Source organism: Dreissena polymorpha, chromosome 12 (genome assembly GCF_020536995.1).
Source record: "Dreissena polymorpha isolate Duluth1 chromosome 12, UMN_Dpol_1.0, whole genome shotgun sequence".
NCBI classification, from domain to species: domain Eukaryota; kingdom Metazoa; phylum Mollusca; class Bivalvia; order Myida; family Dreissenidae; genus Dreissena; species Dreissena polymorpha.
In genome coordinates, this window is record NC_068366.1 from 54,479,788 (window position 1) to 54,500,168 (window position 20,381).

General features: G+C 36.7%; 2 protein-coding genes across 5 annotated transcripts in view; both read right to left on the reverse strand.

The window, feature by feature from the left end:
- Positions 1–1,775: 1,775 nt before the first annotated feature.
- On the reverse strand, positions 1,776–15,599 carry LOC127853833 (5'-nucleotidase domain-containing protein 1-like). Of its 4 annotated transcripts, none has more exons than XM_052388624.1 (12): positions 15,315–15,599; positions 14,324–14,415; positions 13,764–13,835; positions 13,050–13,162; positions 12,025–12,113; positions 11,418–11,508; positions 8,990–9,164; positions 7,766–7,854; positions 6,148–6,248; positions 5,637–5,807; positions 4,987–5,179; positions 1,776–4,588 (listed from the first exon to the last, which is right to left on the reverse strand). In XM_052388624.1, the coding sequence occupies exons 1-12, from the start codon at positions 15,402–15,404 to the stop codon at positions 4,479–4,481; spliced, it is 1,386 nt and encodes a 461-aa protein (XP_052244584.1). In that variant the 5' UTR covers positions 15,405–15,599; the 3' UTR covers positions 1,776–4,478. The 4 variants fall into 4 exon arrangements, with proteins under 4 accessions (XP_052244584.1, XP_052244582.1, XP_052244585.1 ...); XM_052388622.1 differs by having other exon boundaries at positions 6,124–6,248; positions 15,315–15,595; XM_052388625.1 differs by having other exon boundaries at positions 5,016–5,179; positions 6,124–6,248; positions 15,315–15,592.
- A 1,004-nt stretch (positions 15,600–16,603) lies between these two features.
- The window catches only part of LOC127852622 (midasin-like), a 115,475-nt gene continuing 111,697 nt past the window's right edge, over positions 16,604–20,381 (reverse strand). The window contains exons 50-52 of the mRNA XM_052386574.1: positions 19,234–19,348; positions 18,129–18,341; positions 16,604–17,837 (exon numbers count right to left, since the gene is read on the reverse strand). Of these exons, the coding sequence (XP_052242534.1) occupies positions 17,652–17,837; positions 18,129–18,341; positions 19,234–19,348 (514 nt within the window). The 3' untranslated portion in view covers positions 16,604–17,651. The remainder of the gene's footprint in view (positions 17,838–18,128; positions 18,342–19,233; positions 19,349–20,381) is intronic.

A 20,381-nucleotide genomic window follows, 5' to 3' on the forward strand; every position in this document is an offset into this window, starting at 1 on the left:
GCAGTCCGGAGCTACACTTTCCCCTGTAAAGTTACACTTTTGTGGTCTCATTAGAAGTCAGGAGCTACACTTTCCCCTGTAAAGTTACACTGTTTTGTGGTCTCATTAGCAGTCCGGAGCTACACTTTCCCCTGTAAAGTTACACTGTTTTGTGGTCTCATTAGAAGTCAGGAGCTACACTTTCCCCTGTAAAGTAACACTGTTTTGTGGTCTCATTAGCAGTCCGGAGCTACACTTTCCCCTGTAAAGTTACACTGTTTTGTGGTCTCATTAGCGGTCAGGAGCTACACTTTCCCCTGTAAAGTTACACTGTTTTGTGGTCTCATTAGCAGTCCGGAGCTACACTTTCCCCTGTAAAGTGACACTGTTTTGTGGTCTCATTAGCGGTCAGGAGCTACACTTTCCCCTGTAAAGTTACACTGTTTTGTGGTCTCATTAGCAGTCCGGAGCTACACTTTCCCCTGTAAAGTTACACTGTTTTGTGGTCTCATTAGCGGTCAGGAGCTACACTTTCCCCTGTAAAGTGACACTGATCTGTGGTCTCATTAGCAGACAGGGTAGCGCCTAAATAGACTACACTAATGAACACTGAAATCTGCTGCATATTATAAATTTAATTAATAAAATTATAATTAAGGTGACTCGTTTAAAAAAAGAAAATCATTGAACAAGTCATTAATTTGGTTCCGGCTGTTGCTTCTAACTTCACCCACAGGCTTATATTGCTGTATTCAGTCGGATTACAGATGAATATGAATTCAACTAATTATTGACATTATATTTTTATCTCAACATATAAATATCTTCCCATGTGATTTATATTCTGTAACACGATAATGTCCTTATACATTGGTCATTTCAACCATGCTAACTAACTTAATTTTACATTCAAATAACTATCAAACATTGCCCACTCAACTAGTTGATCTGATAAGCCCGATCCACATTGAGATTTAATAACAAACCTAGATCCAACGAAATAACTTCAGAGTTTGCATGAGCCTTGAATGTGTCTAAAGTGTCCTGACAAATTAGAATGTGCAGTCCAAACAGGCTCATCAGGGATGACACTTTCAGCCCAAACGGAATTTATGCAAGGATACCTTACTTTAAATGAAAAATATGAAACAAGCGGTAAGAATTTTACCTGATTGGCCTGTGCCAACTGCACAGGCTAATCTCGTACAACACTTCAAGTAAATGAACTAAGCTCCTTTTTCACAGAGCACACCTCAAATATTCAGGCTGTGTTGCCTATGTGATCAACTAACTTGCAAATTAAGAATGATTGAATTACAGAAGAGATATGCCAATTTAAAAACGACACAAGTAAAATAATTCAAGAACAATATTACAAGAATCTATTTCAAGAACATCTGTTATTTTTAAGTCTGCACAGGAATATGGCAGTTGCTCAAGAAGAAGAGTCCATTAACCCTTTCCCTCTCAGAAGCAAAGTGAAATTGGCTATGTGCAAACAGCATAAAACCAGAACAGTCTGCGAGTAACTCGCAGTCTGTTCAGGGTTTTTGCTGTTTGCTGCTCATCAGTATCTAATGTTTAGAAATGAAGCCTTTAAAACTTGAATCTAGTAAGAAAGGTATTAAATTAAATTTAACTTTCTGAGGGACTACAAATGCGTCAAAATACTTATCTCAGTGGTAAAGGGTTAAAAAAAACAACATGCAGACCTGTGTCCAGGATTACACAAATACATACTTTAGCCTGTTATATGGTTATTTACAATTATGAACAGATAAAAACAACAAACTATATGTGTATATAAATATTTAATAAACTTGCAAGTTATTTTTGTGCTTGAACAGAGAAACTAAAATAACATGTAAATGTAGAATAAATATTATTCTTTGAAATGTGCCTTGATAAAATTGACCACAACATATCAAAAGTGAATACTGTAATCATAACAATTTAAACAAGAGGCCCATGAGGGCCTGAATCGCTCTACTGCTATAAACACTGTGCAAGTTTGGAAAGAATAAGATGGAAACTGTGTACTTAATCGCGCAAACAAGGAGAATTTTCTTAAATTCAAGGGGAGATTATTGTGTACTTATTTCTCCGATACTGCTCATATTCAATAGGGTTCAAGTCCTCATTGATATAAAGATACTGTGCAAATTTGGAAATAATTGGATGAAAACTGTGGAATTAATTGCGTAAACAAGCAGGATTTCAAAATTTTCTCATATTCAAAGGGAAGTAATTCTGGACTTATTGCTTCGATATTGCTCTTTTTACCAAAGGGTTTGAGTCCTCATTGATACAAAGACACTGTGCAAGTTTGCCAAGAACTGGATGAAAATTATGGACTTTATCACATAAAAAAAACTGAATTTTCATTTTTTTCTCAAATTCAAGGGGAGATAATTCTGGAATTATAACTCCGATATTGCTCATTTTCGATAGGGTTTGACTCATCATTCAGATAGACACTGTGCAAGTTGGGAAATAATTGGATGAAAACTGTGGACTTTATTGCATAAACAAGCCTTATTTCACGATTTTCTCAAATTCAAGGGGAGATCATTCTGGACTTTTTACTCTGATGTAACCCATTTTCAATAGGGTTTGAGTCCTCATTAATATAAAGACACTGAACAAGTTTGAAAAGAATCGGATGAAAACTGTGGACTTTATCGCGTAAACAAGAAAAAGTCTAACGCACGCATGCGCGTACGGACAGACGACGGAAACCACGCCATGACATAAGCTCTTCAGGCCTTCAGCCAGTAGAGCTAAAAATTCAAAAAAGGGCCTAAGGCCCAAATGCGTTCACTTAAGACCCTAGGACAAAACTCTTGTGAGTAGGTATTTTTGACAAGGCTTCACTATCATAGACAAAAAGGAAACTTATCTTAAATATCATTCAGACAAATGTTTTGATTATGTTTCAAGGAAATTAGACCAAAAATGTTACTTCTAGAGTGTTCACCAGCTTTTTCGTATATTTGACCTGACATCACCCTAAATAAAATTCCTACAAATGTTCTGAACAAGTTTCGTGGACATTTGGAAAAATATGCCACTTCTAAACAGTTCACAAGCTTTTTGTCTTACTTGACCTAGTTTTTCACCAAACATGACCCGGTTTGGGATGTTTTAAACATATTATTTAGAAAAATGTTCTCATTAATTTTTATGGGCATCTTTAAAAAAATGTTCTTCTAGTGTTTCCAACTTATTCTTCTATTTGATCGGTTAACAAAGTTTTAGACCTAACTTAGGCTAAGATTAACTAACTAAGATTAGGCTAAAAATCTGATATCTAGAGTGTAAAAAAGGGTTTTTGCTATCTGACCTAGTGACCTAGTTTGTGACACAACATAACTTAGTTTTTGACTCCACCTAAATAGTGCTCAGACAAATGCTCTGACAAGTTTCTGGGATACCAAGCCAAACTATCACTTTTATAGTGTTAACAAGCTTTTCGTTCTATTTTGACCAAAGTGTTATTTTGACAAATTTCCTTACCAAGATTCATGACCATTGGGCAATAAATGGGGCCTCTGAAGCATTCACAAATATGACCTAGCTTTTGACCACATTAGTACTAGGGTTCAAACTCAAAATGTTCTGACACAGTTTCTTTGGCAATTTATTTGGTATCTAGGGTGTTCACAAGCTTTCTTAAATATAAATGTAACGAGGACTAATGTTTTGACCTTTAAAATGATCACAAGACAAATATTGATAATTAACAACCTACAAAATGCAAGCACAAAAGCTCACCACCAACATGTTGTGATCAGATATAATTATATAATTATAAGTTATAATTATATAATTATATCTGATCATAAGATAAATGCAAACTTCTGTTTATAATCATCTATGCTAATCAAACAATGAAACTTTAAGAGACCAGCAGCAATTATTGAATAACAAGTTTGTATCGCTGAAATGCAATCGTACACATCATGCATGTCATTATCTAAAAATGATCAAAAATCAAATAAATCACATTGTATGGTAAAATGCATCTTATAACAGTCAGTAATAAGAAGAAACAACATTTAAAAGACAAATAAAAATGTAAATCTGGAACAAAGAATGTCAGAATGGTGAAACATCATCAAATGTGGTAATTGGAAATCACCGAGCTAGATCCCTTGGTAAAAGCGAACCAAGTTTCCTATTAAATCTTTGAACAACATAAACATATATTTCACATATGTCCTTCATAGGTAGCACAACATTTTGAAATATAGAAAAATACCAGAAATCAGGTTTTTTAAACTTTAAAGTATTTAGTTTAAAAATCTAGGAGAATAGAGATCTGTTGACAGTCTTTGCATGGAAAATGGAATTGCCTTGTAGATCTAAGGCAAGTCTGTTGGATAGCACCAAATTCAAACAATAATATTGTCATCTTCTGTAAAAATTCCTTCTTCTATAAAACTGTCAGTTAATTGCTTCTTAATCACCGTATATCTTTACAAAGACTGATTTCCCTCCTAAGGCAACACAAGGGGTAGAAGCGGTTTGGGTTTGGCCGGAGAAAAGCCGTCAGTGCTTCCATCTTCACTGTGATCAAAGCGGGTAAACTCATGGTCCAGTGGAAGACCTTGAAGAAATGTCAAATAATAAAATAGCTGTTTACAGTGCATTTCAAGTGACCAGGCTTAACCAATAAGTTGTTCCCAGGTAAAATACATAGAGAATACTCTATGACTACTTTGGCACAACAAATCCAACCCATAATTCTCCTAAATGTTTTTCCAAACAAAACAGAGTCTGTTTCCAAGGAAACTGTGCTTAATGCATGTGCATAAAGTTTCGTCCCAGATAAGCTAATGCAGTTAAATTGCACAGGTTAATCTGGGACGACACTTTGAATTTTAGGAATTTTTATTTAAAGGAAGTCTCTTCTACACAAATATCCGTTTAAACAGATAGAGTCGTCCCTGATTAGCCTGACGTGTGTGCAGAATGCATGATGATTAAAACCAGTTTTCCCAGAACCTGACACAAAATACACGCCTGCGATGTACTCGATGCTAGGAATGGCCACGTCCGAGTACTTGGTGACCAGCTCCCCCCAGAAAGTGTTCATGTGGCGGTTTTGTAGGGGGTCGTCCTCGGGGTGGTAGAAGAATGAGCCCCATTGCCGTGACAACAAATACTCTTCCTCCTCCTCGTCCACTGCCAGGTTCACCTGATAATAATCACGACTGCTTTTGTTTGAATACAAATTTTGTGTTCTGATTTGATATTCCATTAACAAGATATGTTTTTCTCAATGAACCAACTGTAAATGCATAAGTATACTTTGATATTCATGACATAAGCTTTTTAAAGTACCTTATAAGGGAGTTATGTACAGCTATACACTTCCGATTAAAGACCTCTATCAATCAATAAAGCTTCATTTGCATCACTTCAATACCTTTTGAGTTATGCTTTTCACAAGTAGTAGTACAGACTTCCCTACAAGACAGACGATGCACTCACTATATGCATCACTTCCAAGGTCTAAAAACAAAGACACCAAAGTGTTTAAAACGTTAACACCTTACTTGCACACCATTTTGTCTGAAAAATATACCATAGTAAAGTTCACATTAACAATGCAGACATGCACAAAATGTTATAACCCTTCTCAATAGACTTACAGGGCGGACTATTTTTCTGTCGCGCTCATCCTGTTGCCAGTAGTGATGCGTGTTGTCATGGGGATGGAATCCCTCCGCCTCCATCTCCTCCAGGACTAGGATAAGATCCCAGTCAGTGAGAGTCTTGACAGGAAATGCATCCGAACACAGCGAGTCCCCAAAATACACAACCTGCCATGATATCGTTTAAAGTTTTTAAGTGACATATGTATTGGTACGTGATAATAGTGGAATAGTCAAAATATAAATGTTAAATAAAAAAAAACATCCAATGATGAGAGAATATCCTGCTTTCGTTATCTATGTCTGTCTGTCTTCTGGGGTTTTTTTTAGTATATTTTCCAAACCTGTTACTTTGTAGTATATAAAAGAGACCCTGTGCTACTTAAAGTAGTACATGAGCTGACAATGACCAATCAAGAGAAATTGGATGTATGTTTTAACTTTGTCACAAATATCTTTAATAATACACAATATTTTCCCAAACCTGTGGCCTCTCTACCCCAGTCACCTTGGTGATGAACTTTTCAAGGTCGCCATGGTTACCACTGGAGTAGACACTATGCTCTTCCAGCTTATCATAGGTAACGGTCTCCTTTTCCAGGATACCATCTGTGGACAAAAGGAGAATAACAAGTTGTTTTTTTCTTATTTAGGAAAAGGGAATAGCCTATTTCGGTGAGAAAATAGAGTCATGATGGCCCTGATTTTAACCTGCTCACCTGAGTTTAACCCATTTATGCCTAGTGGACTCTCCCATCCTTCTAAATTGGATCAATTTATTTCCAAAATTAGGGATATCTAGTATATTTATTTCTATATTTAGAATATTTCTTACGAAAATTCCTTTGAGCAAACAGCGCCGACCCTGATGAGACGCCGCATCATGCGGCGTCTCATCTGGGTCTACGCTGTTTGCCAAGGTCTTTTTTCTAGACACTAGGCATGAATGGGTTAAGGTACATCTATTGGCAAAGACGTTTCCTGGGGACTTAGTTTTAGACTCAGCGTGACCCAGAATCGAACTTGGACTATATAAAACCAAAATGACATTCCAACAAAGTTTCATCACGATTTAACAAAAATTCATTCAACATATAGATTGGGAACAAGGTGACAGTTGATATTGCACAACTGGAGCAAGAGACATCAGACATATACTGACCACAATGGCTCACTTTGAGCAATACATGCTAACATGAGCTAAACAAGAGCTACATGTATCTCCATAGGATGATATATGCCCCTGAAAAACGCTTTGATAGAATGTATGAGCATTTTTCGAAACCTAAACACAGATTTCGAAATCTAAACGCGGACCCTAAGTTAAAGGTCAAAGGGGTCAAAATTTGTGTGAGTATGGAAAGGCCTTGTACATATACACATGCATACCAAATATGAAGGTTACATCTGAAGGGACATAGAAGTTATGAGCATTTTTCGAAACCTAAACGCAAAGTGTGACAGACAGACAGACGGACAGTGAGATCACTATATGCCCTCCTTTGGGGGCATAAAAAACAACACAAAATTGAAAGATAATCTTATGATTTGGGCGAAATTGCATAAAAGTCCATGCTAAACAAGAAACTCAGATTGGTCATGAAACTATTACTACTTCCATTCTCCGCCTACCCCTGTCTCATGTTGGGCCATTGTCAGTTACTGGCAAAGTTTATGTGCCCTTAGTACTGGTAAACTAGCTAACCCATGTAAGGTGTGAGTACTTAAACCTATAGCCATCATATGACTGAAATACTGTTAAAAATGGTAACATATACAAACAACAAGACTTGCCAAGCAATATATGTCCCCTACTGGCTCCACCATTGTCAGATTTTTTATATATAGATTTGTTGCCATAGCAACCCGAAATTTGACGTAGGAACAAAATGAAATGATGTGCATTATGTCCATGTTGCCATCTATCATTGTTTCTAGTTTCTTGAAAAAATATTAAGAACTTTTAAAGGTATCGCAGAATCCAGAAAAGTGTGACAGACTCACAGACTGACGGACACACAGAGCGCAATCCATAAGTCCCCTCCGGTGAAACCGGTAGGGGACAAAAACCTTATTCCTTTGCACTATAAATCCACAGAAATCATAGAACACTAATAAGTTCCGACCTAGACTAAGGAAGGGTTTGTTGTCCTTGAAGAATCCAGGCTTCCTTGCATTGGTTACGATAATGTCGAAATAGGACTTCCAGTCTGGGCTACAATAACAGTGACAAAGATATTGTTTATATAGATCTAGTCCCTGATTATAGCGTGTGTGTGTTTTTTATTACTAAAAAGCCATTTGGTTAATCTCTTTTGAAAAGAATTTCAGCAGTTCAAGACCATTTCATAGGCAATTACATTGCAAGAGAACCATTACACCTTTATAAAGGCATTTCTTTAATTCTTGCAGATATGGTTAATAACAATTAAGAAATGAGAAAGTGCAGATATGGTTATCAATGCAACTAATCCATTATAATGATTGAGAATAATTATTGATTCATTATTCTACAATGGCACTTAACTTGTTTACTATATACAAAGAAGGAAAACTACCGTGGGTAATTACCCCGATATTACAATGGAGATAAGTATGACGTAACTTTGATTGTCCGCGCACTGTTTATGAATGAAGACGATGTCATTTGATTGTCATATTGTTGTGGTGACTTCACGTTTTCGCGGAAAAGTGGAGGATGTTCGGTTAATATAATTCTCATTTATAACCTTTAAATAATGGATAACTTAATAACGAAATCGTGTTAGAATAAAAATAATTGACATGTAAGCTTTGGCTATTGCGGTATGTCGTTTCGATGCTTGTTATCAAACCACTCGGGCTACGCACTCATGGTTAAATCCCTACGCATCGGAACTCCATATCGTTAGTTATTACCGCAATAACCAACGGTTACCCGTCGATTATTTCTTAAATCAAACATAGATGAAGTAATCCAGATCCCCACTCAAGTGGCCTCTGTGCACCAGCCTTAATCCAAACTTAACAGAACAATTTATGCAATCATTCTTTTTGCATTCAGTGCACAAAAAACACACTTTTTTTCCAACAAACAAACACCATAAAAATTATTTAAATTATTTAAATCCGCTCTATTAAAAAATCGGGTTTAATGCATGTGGGTTAATGTTGTCCCAGATAAGCCTGTGCAGTCTGCACAGGCTAATCAGGGATGACACTTTCCGGGTGAATTGCTTTTTTGTGTATGAAGGATCTCTTCTTAACAACAATCCACTTTCTGCAAAAAGTATCAGTCCTGATTAGCCTGTGCAAACTGCATAGGCTTATTTGGGAGGACATTATGCACATGCCTATTTTTAGCCTCATACCCTAGCACAGAGGAGGCTGTCAGACTGGCAAAGTCGATGTGAGATGACGTCGTGAGAAATACGCACTTTCCCGCCATTTTCAAGTCACGTAACCACTGCTTCACTCCTAGGCTACATGCCTGGTAATACTGCTCTGGGTTCTGCTTTAGCTTTGGGAAGAAATATCCTGAGTTTTCTAGAAAACGCAAATTGGAAATGATTTAACTTTTTTTTTCTAACAAGAACCAACTTAAGAATATATCCAGAAGCAATTGAATAGGGATTTCCTGAATTCTCAACCCATGTTTTAACAAGAGCACCGCCTTGCGGGTGCAGACCGCTCATCTATTTTCTTTTTAAAGGTGAAGGGACTCTCATTTTCAATCACAAAGGAGGGAGGGGTGGAGTGAAGAGGGGTGTATAGTGTGGGGGCGTGGACATTTATTACATTATCTTCCTAAATGCATAACAAAAAATAAAATCGGGGGGGGGGGGGGGGGGGGGGGGGGGGGGGGGGGATGGGGGTGGGGGGGGATTCTTGGGTGCGATGGTTGGACGGTATTTCAAACATAAAATAATAAAAATAAATATTTGTGTTTTTTAAACGTTTAAACAAAAAAAATTAGGGGGGTGGGGTGGGGGGGGGGGGGTATAGTGTGAGGGTGTGGTGGTCATTTGTGAGATGATCTTAAAAAAAAAAAAAAAAAAATCGGGGCGGGGGGGAATTCGGGGGGGGGGGGGGGGGATGGGGGGGGGTATTCTTGGGTGCAATGGTTGGACGGTATTTCAAACATAAAATAATAAAAATAAATATTTGTGTTTTTTAACCGTTTCAAAAAAACATAAATTGGGGGGATTGGGTGGGGGGGGTATAGTATAGTGTGAGGGTGTGGTGGTCATTTGTGAGATGATCTTAAAAAAAAAGAAAAAAAAAAAAATTTGGGGGGGGGGGGGGGGAATTCGGGGAGGGGGGGGGGGTGAGGGGTGGTGGGGGGGTATTCTTGGTAGCGATGGTTGGACGGTATTTCAAACATAAAATAATAAAAATAAATATTGTGTTTTTTAAACCGTTTTAAAAAAAAAAAATTGGGGGGGGGGGGCGTGGGGTGGGAGGGGGTATAGTATAGTGTGAGGGTGTGGTGGTCATTTGTGAGATGATCTTAAAAAAAACAAAAAAAAAACAACAACAACATTTTAGGGTGTGGATTCGGGGAGGGGGGGGGGGGGTATAGTATAGTGTGAGGGTGTGGTGGTCATTTGTGAGATGATCTTAAAAAAAAAAGAAAAAAAAATTAGGGGGGGGGAATTCGGGGGGGGGGGGGGGTAGATGTGGGTATAGTATAGTGTGAGGGTGTGGTGGTCATTTGTGAGATGATCTTAAAAAAAAAAAAAAAAAAAAAAAAAATATAGGGGGGGGATTCGGGGGGGGGGGGGGGGGGGGGGAGGGCACGGGGGATGGTTTGGGTGGAGTCTATTGTGGTATGTCAGGTAAGAGTAGTTTTGTCAAAGTATCAATCAAATTTAATCATAAATAAAGAAGTTATTGCATTTTTAGCAAAATTTAATAATTTGACCTTGAGAGTCAAGGTCATTCAAAAGTCAAGGTAAAATTCAACTTGCCAGGTACAGTAACCTCATGATAGCATGAAAGTATTTGAAGTTTGAAAGCAATAGTCTTGATACTTTAGAAGTAAAGTGGATCGAAACACAAAATTTAACCATATATTCAAAGTTACTAAGTCAAAAAAGGGCCATAATTCCGTAAAAATGACAACCAGAGTTATGCAACTTGTTCTTTTACTGTAATCTTATGATTGTTTGCGAGTGTTCCAAGTATTAAAGCAATTTCTATGATAGTTTAGGGGTAAAGTGGACCAAAACACAAAACTTAACCAAATTTTCAATTTTCTAAGTATAAAGGGCCCATAATTCCGTCCAAATGCCAGTCAGAGTTACATTACTTTGCCTGCACAGTCCCCTTATGATAGTTAATAAGTGTTGCAAGTATGAAAGCAATGGCTTTGATACTGTAGGAATAAAGTGGACCTAAACACAAAACTTAACCAAATTTTCAATTTTCTAAGTATAAAAAGGGCACATAATTCTGTCAAAATGCCAGTCAGAGTTACATTACTTTGCCTGCACAGTCCCCTTATGATAGTTAGTAAGTGTACCAAGTTTGAATGCAATAGCATTGATACTTTCTGAGAAAAGTGGACCTAAACGCAAAACTGAACCGGACGCCGACGCCAAGGTGATGACAATAGCTCATTTTTTTTTTTTTTAAATAGATGAGCTTAAAACTAAGACTATAGTTCATCTTAATATTTAAATAAATGTATCGAGTTATAATTTATTTCATGAGTTACAAATCTTGATTAATATTTCTCGTTCATAAATTTTTTTTACATCACATTTTTTAAAGTTCAACTTTGAAAACAAAAATTACCAGAGAATGCCTGGAACCTGTAGTTACATTCCATTCCAGCAAGAATGTCCTTGAACAGGATGTCTCTGTAACTAGGCAACGGTCCACCATTCTGAAAGAAAACTTGCAAAATTATCATAAAAAAGGAAGAAGAATTTTGATTGCAGCAACTGTGCTTGTTTTTGAGCCACATGGCTCTAAAAAATTCTCAAGCAAATACTTTGTCTGTAAAAAAATATATAAGTTTAACCGTATTAAATGCCAAACTAGTATGCAACAAAAGATTTTAGGGCATACACTTTTACTGTTGAAACTAAAAACCAGCAGATGTGAAAGCTTTAGTAGTTGTTTGGTCACTCAATACAACTCATCAAAAGGGTAAGTTGTTCAAGATAAATTCTAAAAAAATTGTAAGTGGATTTGTACAAATACATATTATGTTTGCATCATAGCTTGTGGAATGTCACTGTAATGTTTCAAAACAATAAGGCCTGGTTGTTTCCAAACCATGAAGGTGTGTCAACTTAAAGTAATGCGTCAGTAAAGATGTAAACTGATATGGTGTACGGATGCATCAGTCAATTAAAATGTATTTAAAATAAGACATGACATGTGACTTAGGTCAAACCTTTTTATCCCAGTAGTCTACCACTTGAGCACAAACATACAGCGCTGGCACATCAAAGTAGTTCTCCCAAAAGGCAAATGTCTTATTTCCTAAAAACACAAAACAGACAAGACTTGCTCACAAATCTTACTTCATGCTAAGCACATGAGCACACACAGCTCTGGCTCTAAATGATAATAAATTTGCAGATTGTGCCATTGAACCCACAGCATAATTATGATCTCCTTGTACCTCTCACATGAAGAGTCACAGCTCTCCTGAATGAATGGGGCCAGCACACAACCTTGACACCTAAAATCAACTTCATGCCATTACATAGACCTCACTATGCATTCCATCTCAGGCAGGTGTATTCATTCACCAATCAGACAGATGTACACATTGACCAATCAGGAGCTCCTTGGAGTCAAAGCAGGGCAACATCAGGATCCCCAGAGATGTGTGCAGCTATTGTGATTAAAACCCCAAGACCTTCTTACACAATCAATTATATCCCTATTTATATATTGCTTTTAATTCATATTCAGCTTACATGGCCAAAAGCAAATTTCTTCTCATTGATGATGTTCCTGCCAATTATACGTTTTAACTCTTTGCATGCTGGGAAATTTGTCGTCTGCTATACTGTTGTCTGCTGAATTTCTAAAATAAGCATTTTCTTACATTTTTTTTAAAGAATTCTATAAGAAAAGCAAACAGTTTGGATCCAGATGAAACGCCACGTTTTGTGGTGTCTCATCTGGATCCAAACTGTTTGCAAAGGCCTTCAAAATTCAGTTCCAGCACAGAAAGAGTTAACAATCTTTGTTAAGTACCTGTGTAACAAATAGAACAGTTCCAAAGTCTTACACAAGAATTGTACATCAGAAAAAAATGCATAGCTTAACTTTGGTTATAGAAAACACTGAGGACACATTTGCAACAACAATTCAAACTATATTTATTTGGTTGCAGCATCACATAAAAAAACAACATATTGACCACCAAGTATTATGTGTTTTAAAGCATTGAGACTTAAATCCTACCAGTGCTTGGCCTGACAGCCTCTCTGGCATGCTCGTAATGCTCCCACAGTAGTGTCGGCCCATATGTCGATATAAGTTCCCTTTGAGACAGCGCCCTCGTGCCATGACTTCCCCTTCAAACAGTGGAAAATCCATTAATTTGTTGAACATCTTTCATAAACTTTTTTTTTTCAAATGATAACAAGAAAATCAGTGAAACTTATTGGTGCCGCTTTGTCAATATCTGGGCTACTTGTGTGGAAACAAAATATTTTGTTTATGGCAAATAACTCTCTGTTATTCACTGTAGCGGAATGACAAGACATTATGCACACTGCATACAAAGATTCACGAATTTCAAATCATTATTTCTTTTCATCTTTCACAGGAACAAAAAATTCATTCACAAATGTCATTTTATTAAGCAAAGGAAAATAACTGCCTAAAAAGTTATTGCAGCTTATTTATAACAACAAATGTCCACCCTATAAGGATGCTCCACACAACAGGTCATAAAAATTTAATCATGACTGTGCAAGATCAAACACCGAAAATAACAATCTAAGAAAAACATGATTACTATCATAGCATTAATAGTATATTATATTACAATACATACCACCAATTGCTTCAACTTAAAAAGCAGGCAATGTTTATAAGCTATCATTAACCATGAAGTACTGATCATTACAATGAATGGTTTGGTCTCCAATGGTCAATGATAGCTATTAGTACCTAAGAATTTTTCCAGAGTGTGACAATTTGATAACGTTTCCTTTTGCGGTGTCTACAAAAAGACCTTTGCATCTGAAAGGAAACAAACACACATTTTTAATGCATTATAAGTGCTTATCAACAGAGAATCTGATGAAATCTTAGAGGACATTGCAATACATTTTTTTGGGGGTTATTTCACTACTGAATCTAAAATTGTTATTGCACATTTACTTTGCCTTTATCTATTACTAAATCTATCTATCTATCTATACTGTCTAACTCCCCTTGCGGGTAGTTGCAATAATTCAACTCTCAGCTTTATAACCCAATGGGTTGCTGCCAGAGCCGCCATATAGCAAAATTTATCAAAGGCTCTGGGAGTCCGTTTATATGGACTACCTTTGCGGGTATTATTGACAGGTAAAAACTAAAATACAAAAGCATGGTCATATATCAAAGGTACATTAATACTCACAAGTCTATGAATTAAAAGGTACAGGGTAAATATTTGTTTTATTAATTAAGCCCTCAGAATTCAATTTAAAGCAGGGCTTCACGAGTCTGATTATCATACTTACATAAAATCCTTGCCGTAAGATATGTCTGTACGAATGTCTGAATCATATCCTTTTTCTTGGACAAGAAAGTCTATAAGACTGTTGTAAGTTAACTGAAAATTCACATCAGACACTTATGACAGGGAATCATATCATAAGTCACATGTTACGGAGTAATTATGAGTTTAAATCTGAACAACCATAAAACTTTTGACAGGCAAAACAATGGAACAATTTGGAATGTTTCTTTTATTTTAGTTTTTGCTGAAATTGCTGGTCTCAAGTGAATTACTTCAGTGGAAAAAAACTTGACTGCTCAGTCTTTTTTTCCATGGTGAATGTACCTGAACATATTCCTATATACTTGGAACTGTTTACTAGTGTTTAGGGCCTATACAATTTAAATACAGTTCCAATATCAGGGGGTTTTCAGCACTGTCTGCGCCTCCGGAAAACGGAGGCACTCCCAAAGCAAACAAACCCGTTCCAAACCGAAATTATAAAAAAAATTCCCAATTTCCAAAAAATATTTTTTTTAATTTTTTTTTTTAAGAATGAAGTGTCTTATAACTTGTGTGACTAACCAGTGTTTGTTTTGGTCAAAAATATCTGCTATAAGGTTTTGACTGTTCAGTTCTTATCTCAGAGTGTAATTGTAACTGAAAAAAAAACTGCAGTACTTGAATAGACGTTGAACATGCCCAATATTGCATCTGTTTATATAAAGAAGACAATATAACAAATATAAACAAATTTATTTGTTAAACCACTGAATTATTTAAGCATGATAAATTCACAAATTAGTCCCAAATGAGCCGTTTCATCGAAGCAAAAATTCCCAAAATGGCCAATTTTGTCGATAAAAAATCCCCAATTTGGTCAGACTCCTTTTCCCAAAATAGGCAGAAAAACCCCTGAATATATACCCGGCGACTGTCCGAATATTGTATCCGAAACATTACTCTATCTTTTAATTAAAACGGTTACAAATAAATTGGTAAAAAATGGCAACCTTAATTTGATTCACCACTCTGTACTTCGCCAGCGTGTGGTCCAAGTCAAAACCAATTGCATGGTAATTAATCAACGACAGCGGCTTCATGTTTATTCAACAAACGTCACCAAATCGGCACCTCCAGGCTCTACACGCAAAAACCAAGTTACTTCCCTTGTCAGTAATAATGTCATTATTTCTGATTATTTTATACTCGTGCCATTGTGATGTTTTGACAAAGTTTAGTATGTTATCATCTGAATAAAACTTCCAACTTGATATTAAATCGCCTCAGTTCCTTAATTTTGTCCACATCGGAGATGACCTGTAAATAAACTCCGACTTCCAAGTAATACTCGATTGGTCATTGTCGGCTCGGGTACTGCTTAAATGTACCCAGGGTACGGAAAATATACTTAAACGTAACCAGCCACTATCACAACAAACAATTTAACGTTAGAATTCCTGGTTACGTTTTAGTATATTTTCTGTACCCAGTGTACATTAAACTGTACTCAAGAGTACTCTGGGTGCTTTTAAGCAGTAACTGAGCTGACAATGACCAATCTAGCTCAACTTAGCAACAGTTTGTATGTATTTTGATCAGTATAAATCAACAAGATTGACCAAGCACTTATGAACACCATTTGCATGAATTTAATGCATGGATCCGTTTGCTTGTGCACCTTTTGCAGGAGTTTAATGAGACCATGCCAGTTTACTTAATGTAGGCTTAATGAATTGAAATCACTCCCTGCACAGAAATTAATTCATTCTTCGCAATGGTACCTTATTTTTATTAATCCATTAAGGTAAGTGCCGTGTTAATATTGGCTTGGCGAGCTATACCAATATGCATGGACAAAGAATTCATTGGTCTGGCGGTCTGGTGATTGCGGTGCTTGGTGCACGTACTTGTTTTTCAACTAGACGACACCAGTTCACTTGTTTCTCTCTAAGCAAATTATCTGGTTATCAGAAAGCAATGATTTCCCCTAGCAACTCTGGCTAATCCCACTGCATAAGACCACAACAGAATTCAATATCTTTCAGTAAAATAGCTGGAAATATATTCTATGATTCAAAGATTGTGAGTCAGTAGACATTTTACAAGGTAGGAGTGCTAGGACACAGTCTCTTTCCCACCTAGGTGGCGCGGTACACATGCTTTCCAATCCCAGTTAATATCAATCATATGTATTATCATATCATATGTATTTTTCTGACCCCAAATGGTTGATTGCCATGTCTATGCCTTTTTTTATTTTTCATTGAGCAAATTTACTAATAGAATACAAAAACATCCATCACATTTTCACGATTTATTAGGTTTATAAATCATTTTTTTGCAAAAAGGAAACTCCAAAATGTTCAATTATGTGGTAGTTGTGGAACAACTAATTTTCTAGCATAAGTTATCTATAGGTAATCATGTTTATTGAAGAAGTCAAAGCAAAAGCATATTTCAATTACTGGGTAAATGAATATAGTACTAAGTATAACTAAACTGTTACAACGAAACACGTTGTTATTGTTACGGCATTGTATGTTAACCATAAAAATGATTGATTAATAAAACAGATCCTAGACTAAAACAATATATCCAAAACAAATAAGTCAATATAACAATCAAAAACATTTCTCATCATAGCATCAATACAATAATCAATCAAAATATATAACCATACATGAACAATCATTTATATCAAGCTATTTGAAGTTTTTGTTATGAAGTATGAAACCAATAAGGCTTAGCGTTCATAGTTTAATTCCCTCACATCAGAAATCAAAAACATTGGTTATTGGCTGATAAGATTTATCTACACATTTCCCAATAGTCTTACAGTCAATTTTCCAAAATCTACATAGGCAAGCAAGTAAAAGTTAGACCTTTTGCTATTGATGCTTATGCATACATGTAATTTAGATTCAGCCCAGTGGATTCATACAGTTAAAGGGAAGACTGAACAACCATACATAAACAATGATTGCTTTTAATCAACAGTATCACGATTAAAACCACTGCCACAATGGTTAACTACACCATAAAAACCCCTGCCACAATGGTTAACTAACTGGAAAAAGCACAAGCATAAAAGTAGTGTATCAATTAAGGTTCTCACAATGGAAGGCCTAGGACTAAAACCCCCAAAACAATATATGTTCTAACATTTACAGTCCCATTATCTATAAACCCTTAAACAATAACAACAGCCTAACATTAATATCTTGACAGAAGTCATTGAAGACTAATGCCTTTGTTCTATTAATGAACATAATTATTAAGCTGATCAAAAACTTTTTATCAACTTTAAAGGAAACAAACTGCCTTTACAGACACATTAGTTCACATGTTTATCTATCGACAGCAGTCACGAGTTCGAACCACTGTCTTAGTGCATCGCTGAGCACCAATGGAAGACTGTTGATGTCCCGCAGTATGATGTAGAACGGGAAGGGGAAGGAATCCATGTAGGACTTGATCTCTGGAATCTGGCCTGCCTCCTTGAAGACAGGAACCTTGATGTCCAGAATGGAATCCTAGAAACAAGAATATTGTATAGTGCCAAGGGGATTAAATGAGCTGCATCATGCAAAAATACGTCATATGTGGCCTGCTAGCTAGAGACCAGCCTACGCATTCACACTTAACTTAAATAATTATTTATAAAACATTCTAACTTGAAAACAAGAACAAGGATAGGTTGCCCTATTTTTATGTATTGGTACTTCTTTACATTGTAACATTGCTAAGTTCGGTTGTTGTTGCGTTTTCATTTTAAAATACCACATCACATATATACATGCGTCGATCTTGAGCAAATCCCATACCTTGTTAACAGGGTTATCTATGATGACAAACACAATGAATATGTTGGCCTCTCTCGCATTTCTGACAGCCGTCTTTACAACCTCCATGCCTTCCATGAAGAGTCCCCGCCCGTCGGAAACTATCAGCAGCAGCTGGGACGTGTCAGGATTACCCATAGATCCTTGCTGCTTCTGTCTGGCATCCAGCATTTCCCTCGTGGCGTGCTTTAAAAACTGAAAGTACAGTATACATGAAAGTTGTGTAGCCATTTAAACCAGAGATTCCAAGGTATTATTTATTGTTCATTACAGCAGCAGCAAGGTTATAATGGTGTAGTGTGTATGGTGTCTGCCTATCAAGAGATCCTGGGTATGGTCCCCCCTCTAAGCGAGTGTTCTAAAGATCATCTCTGAAACACACTAAAGACTAACTCTACCCAGTTATTGGACTCAAGAGTGACTCAATTAGCCTAAGGCTTTAAATCCAATCAAGCTTAATTTAATACCGGTAGGAATTATGTCTGCCTAGCAATCAAGAGATCCTGAGCATGGTCCCCCCTCTCAGCGCGTGTTCACAAGATCATCTCTTAAACACACTAAAGACTGACTACCCAGTGATTGGACTCAATAATGTCTCAATAAGCCTTTAAATCCAATCAAGTGGAATTAAATAGATTTGATTTAACATCAGTAACAGGGGCATATTGGGATTACCCATAGTGCCTTTGAATTGTTGAATTTTTTTGCATAATGATTTTCTTTCCATGGTGCTTTTTAAACTTTGAATATAAAATTACTGCCATTACAGTATTCATGTAGGTCACATAGCGAAATTAAACCTGCAGTTTGCTAGGCCATCAAATATGCTGTAAAACATTTGTTCATGATTTGAATAACAAGAGAATTACAGAGACTAATCTTTGGCTATCATTGGCACACTCTATTTTAGTTGCATTTGTATATCAGGTTTTAACTGTTATTTATTACTTTGATAAGCCAAAAACAGATCATAAAACGTACTTGGCACACTTAATAAGCATGACAAAATCACAAAGTTTGGGTGCAATAATAAACCAGATGGCATACATATAGGTAAGGTATGATAATGTTTAGATTTAAAGCCTACCTGTGCTATTTTTGTCTTCTTCTGCTCAAAGGTAAGGTACTGCAGAAGATGAGCCCCTGATTGGCTGGTAAACTGCTCTGAGAAAGGGTGGAGAACACGCACCTCCTCCCCAAAACTGTGAACATGGGGGAAATACATGAGAATGGTAAACTGCTCTGAGAATGAGTGGAGAACACGCACCTCCTCCCCAAAACTGTGAACATAGGATACACCAGAATGGTTTGAGAATGGTAAACTGCTCTGAGAAAGGGTGGAGAACATGCACCTCCTACCCAAAACTGTGAACATTGGAAATACATGACAATGGTTTAAGAACATGTTAATTTCTATGTGTAAATTGGTCCCTTATATTGACAAATGTTGTACTAGAATTAACAAACTTGGCCCACGGTGTCATTTTTTTATGGGGAATAGAAGATGAGATCCCTCAAGCAATTACTGATAAAATAGCTTATCAAACAACTCAAACCTTGCTCAGACAACAGGGCTGGTAGAGCAGCTTACCTTATCTTCAACAAGTTAAACTAAAACAAATTTTTCAAGTAAAATTTATTTAAATTAGTAATTACTTACCTGCTATCATATGCTACTCACCCCGAAGGATCGTAAATAATCCGGAATCTTTCTGTCCAAAGAATCCCACACTTTTCATAAACCCGTCGGTCAGGTCAGAACGGTCACATAGTGCCGTGTAGCCACACAACCAAAACGGGATATTACCCAGAATCACTCTTATTCCAATAAACAATATGAAATATTAGACGAAGAGCGGGGTGGGAGGTGGGACTTACCGATAGCAGGTAAGTTATTACTAATTAAAATGAATTTTACTAGAAAAATTTGTTTTAATAGCTTAATTACGTTACCTGCTATCATATGCTGACATTGCAGCTGAGGCGGGAAGGTTCGCAAAAATCTCCCCATCACAGCGAAACCCATATCTCGGGTTCTCAGCTAATCTTCGTTATTACGGTATTAACTTAATTCACGGATAAGCGTAATATACCTATGCCTTAGAAGATACTACCGTTTGTGCAACCACAAGGGGGCCCAACAAATACAAGTTGTCCTGTTGGCACTCCAGAGAACAAAGATAAAAAGATGAAAAAGTGGTCTGATTCCTCCAGAAAGCAGCTTGAAGCACGTCA

Excerpts from the sequence above, each read along its gene's own strand:
- LOC127853833 (XM_052388622.1), bottom strand. The coding sequence starts at position 15,404 with ATGAAGCCGCTGTCGTTGATTAATTACCATGCAATTGGTTTTGACTTG. Across the intron at positions 13,163-13,763 it reads CACTCTGGAAAAATTCTTAG|GGGAAGTCATGGCACGAGGG; the intron begins GTACTAATAGCT and ends CACTGTTTGAAG. Across the intron at positions 4,589-4,986 it reads AGGCGTGTATTTTGTGTCAG|GTCTTCCACTGGACCATGAG; the intron begins GTTCTGGGAAAA and ends CATTTCTTCAAG.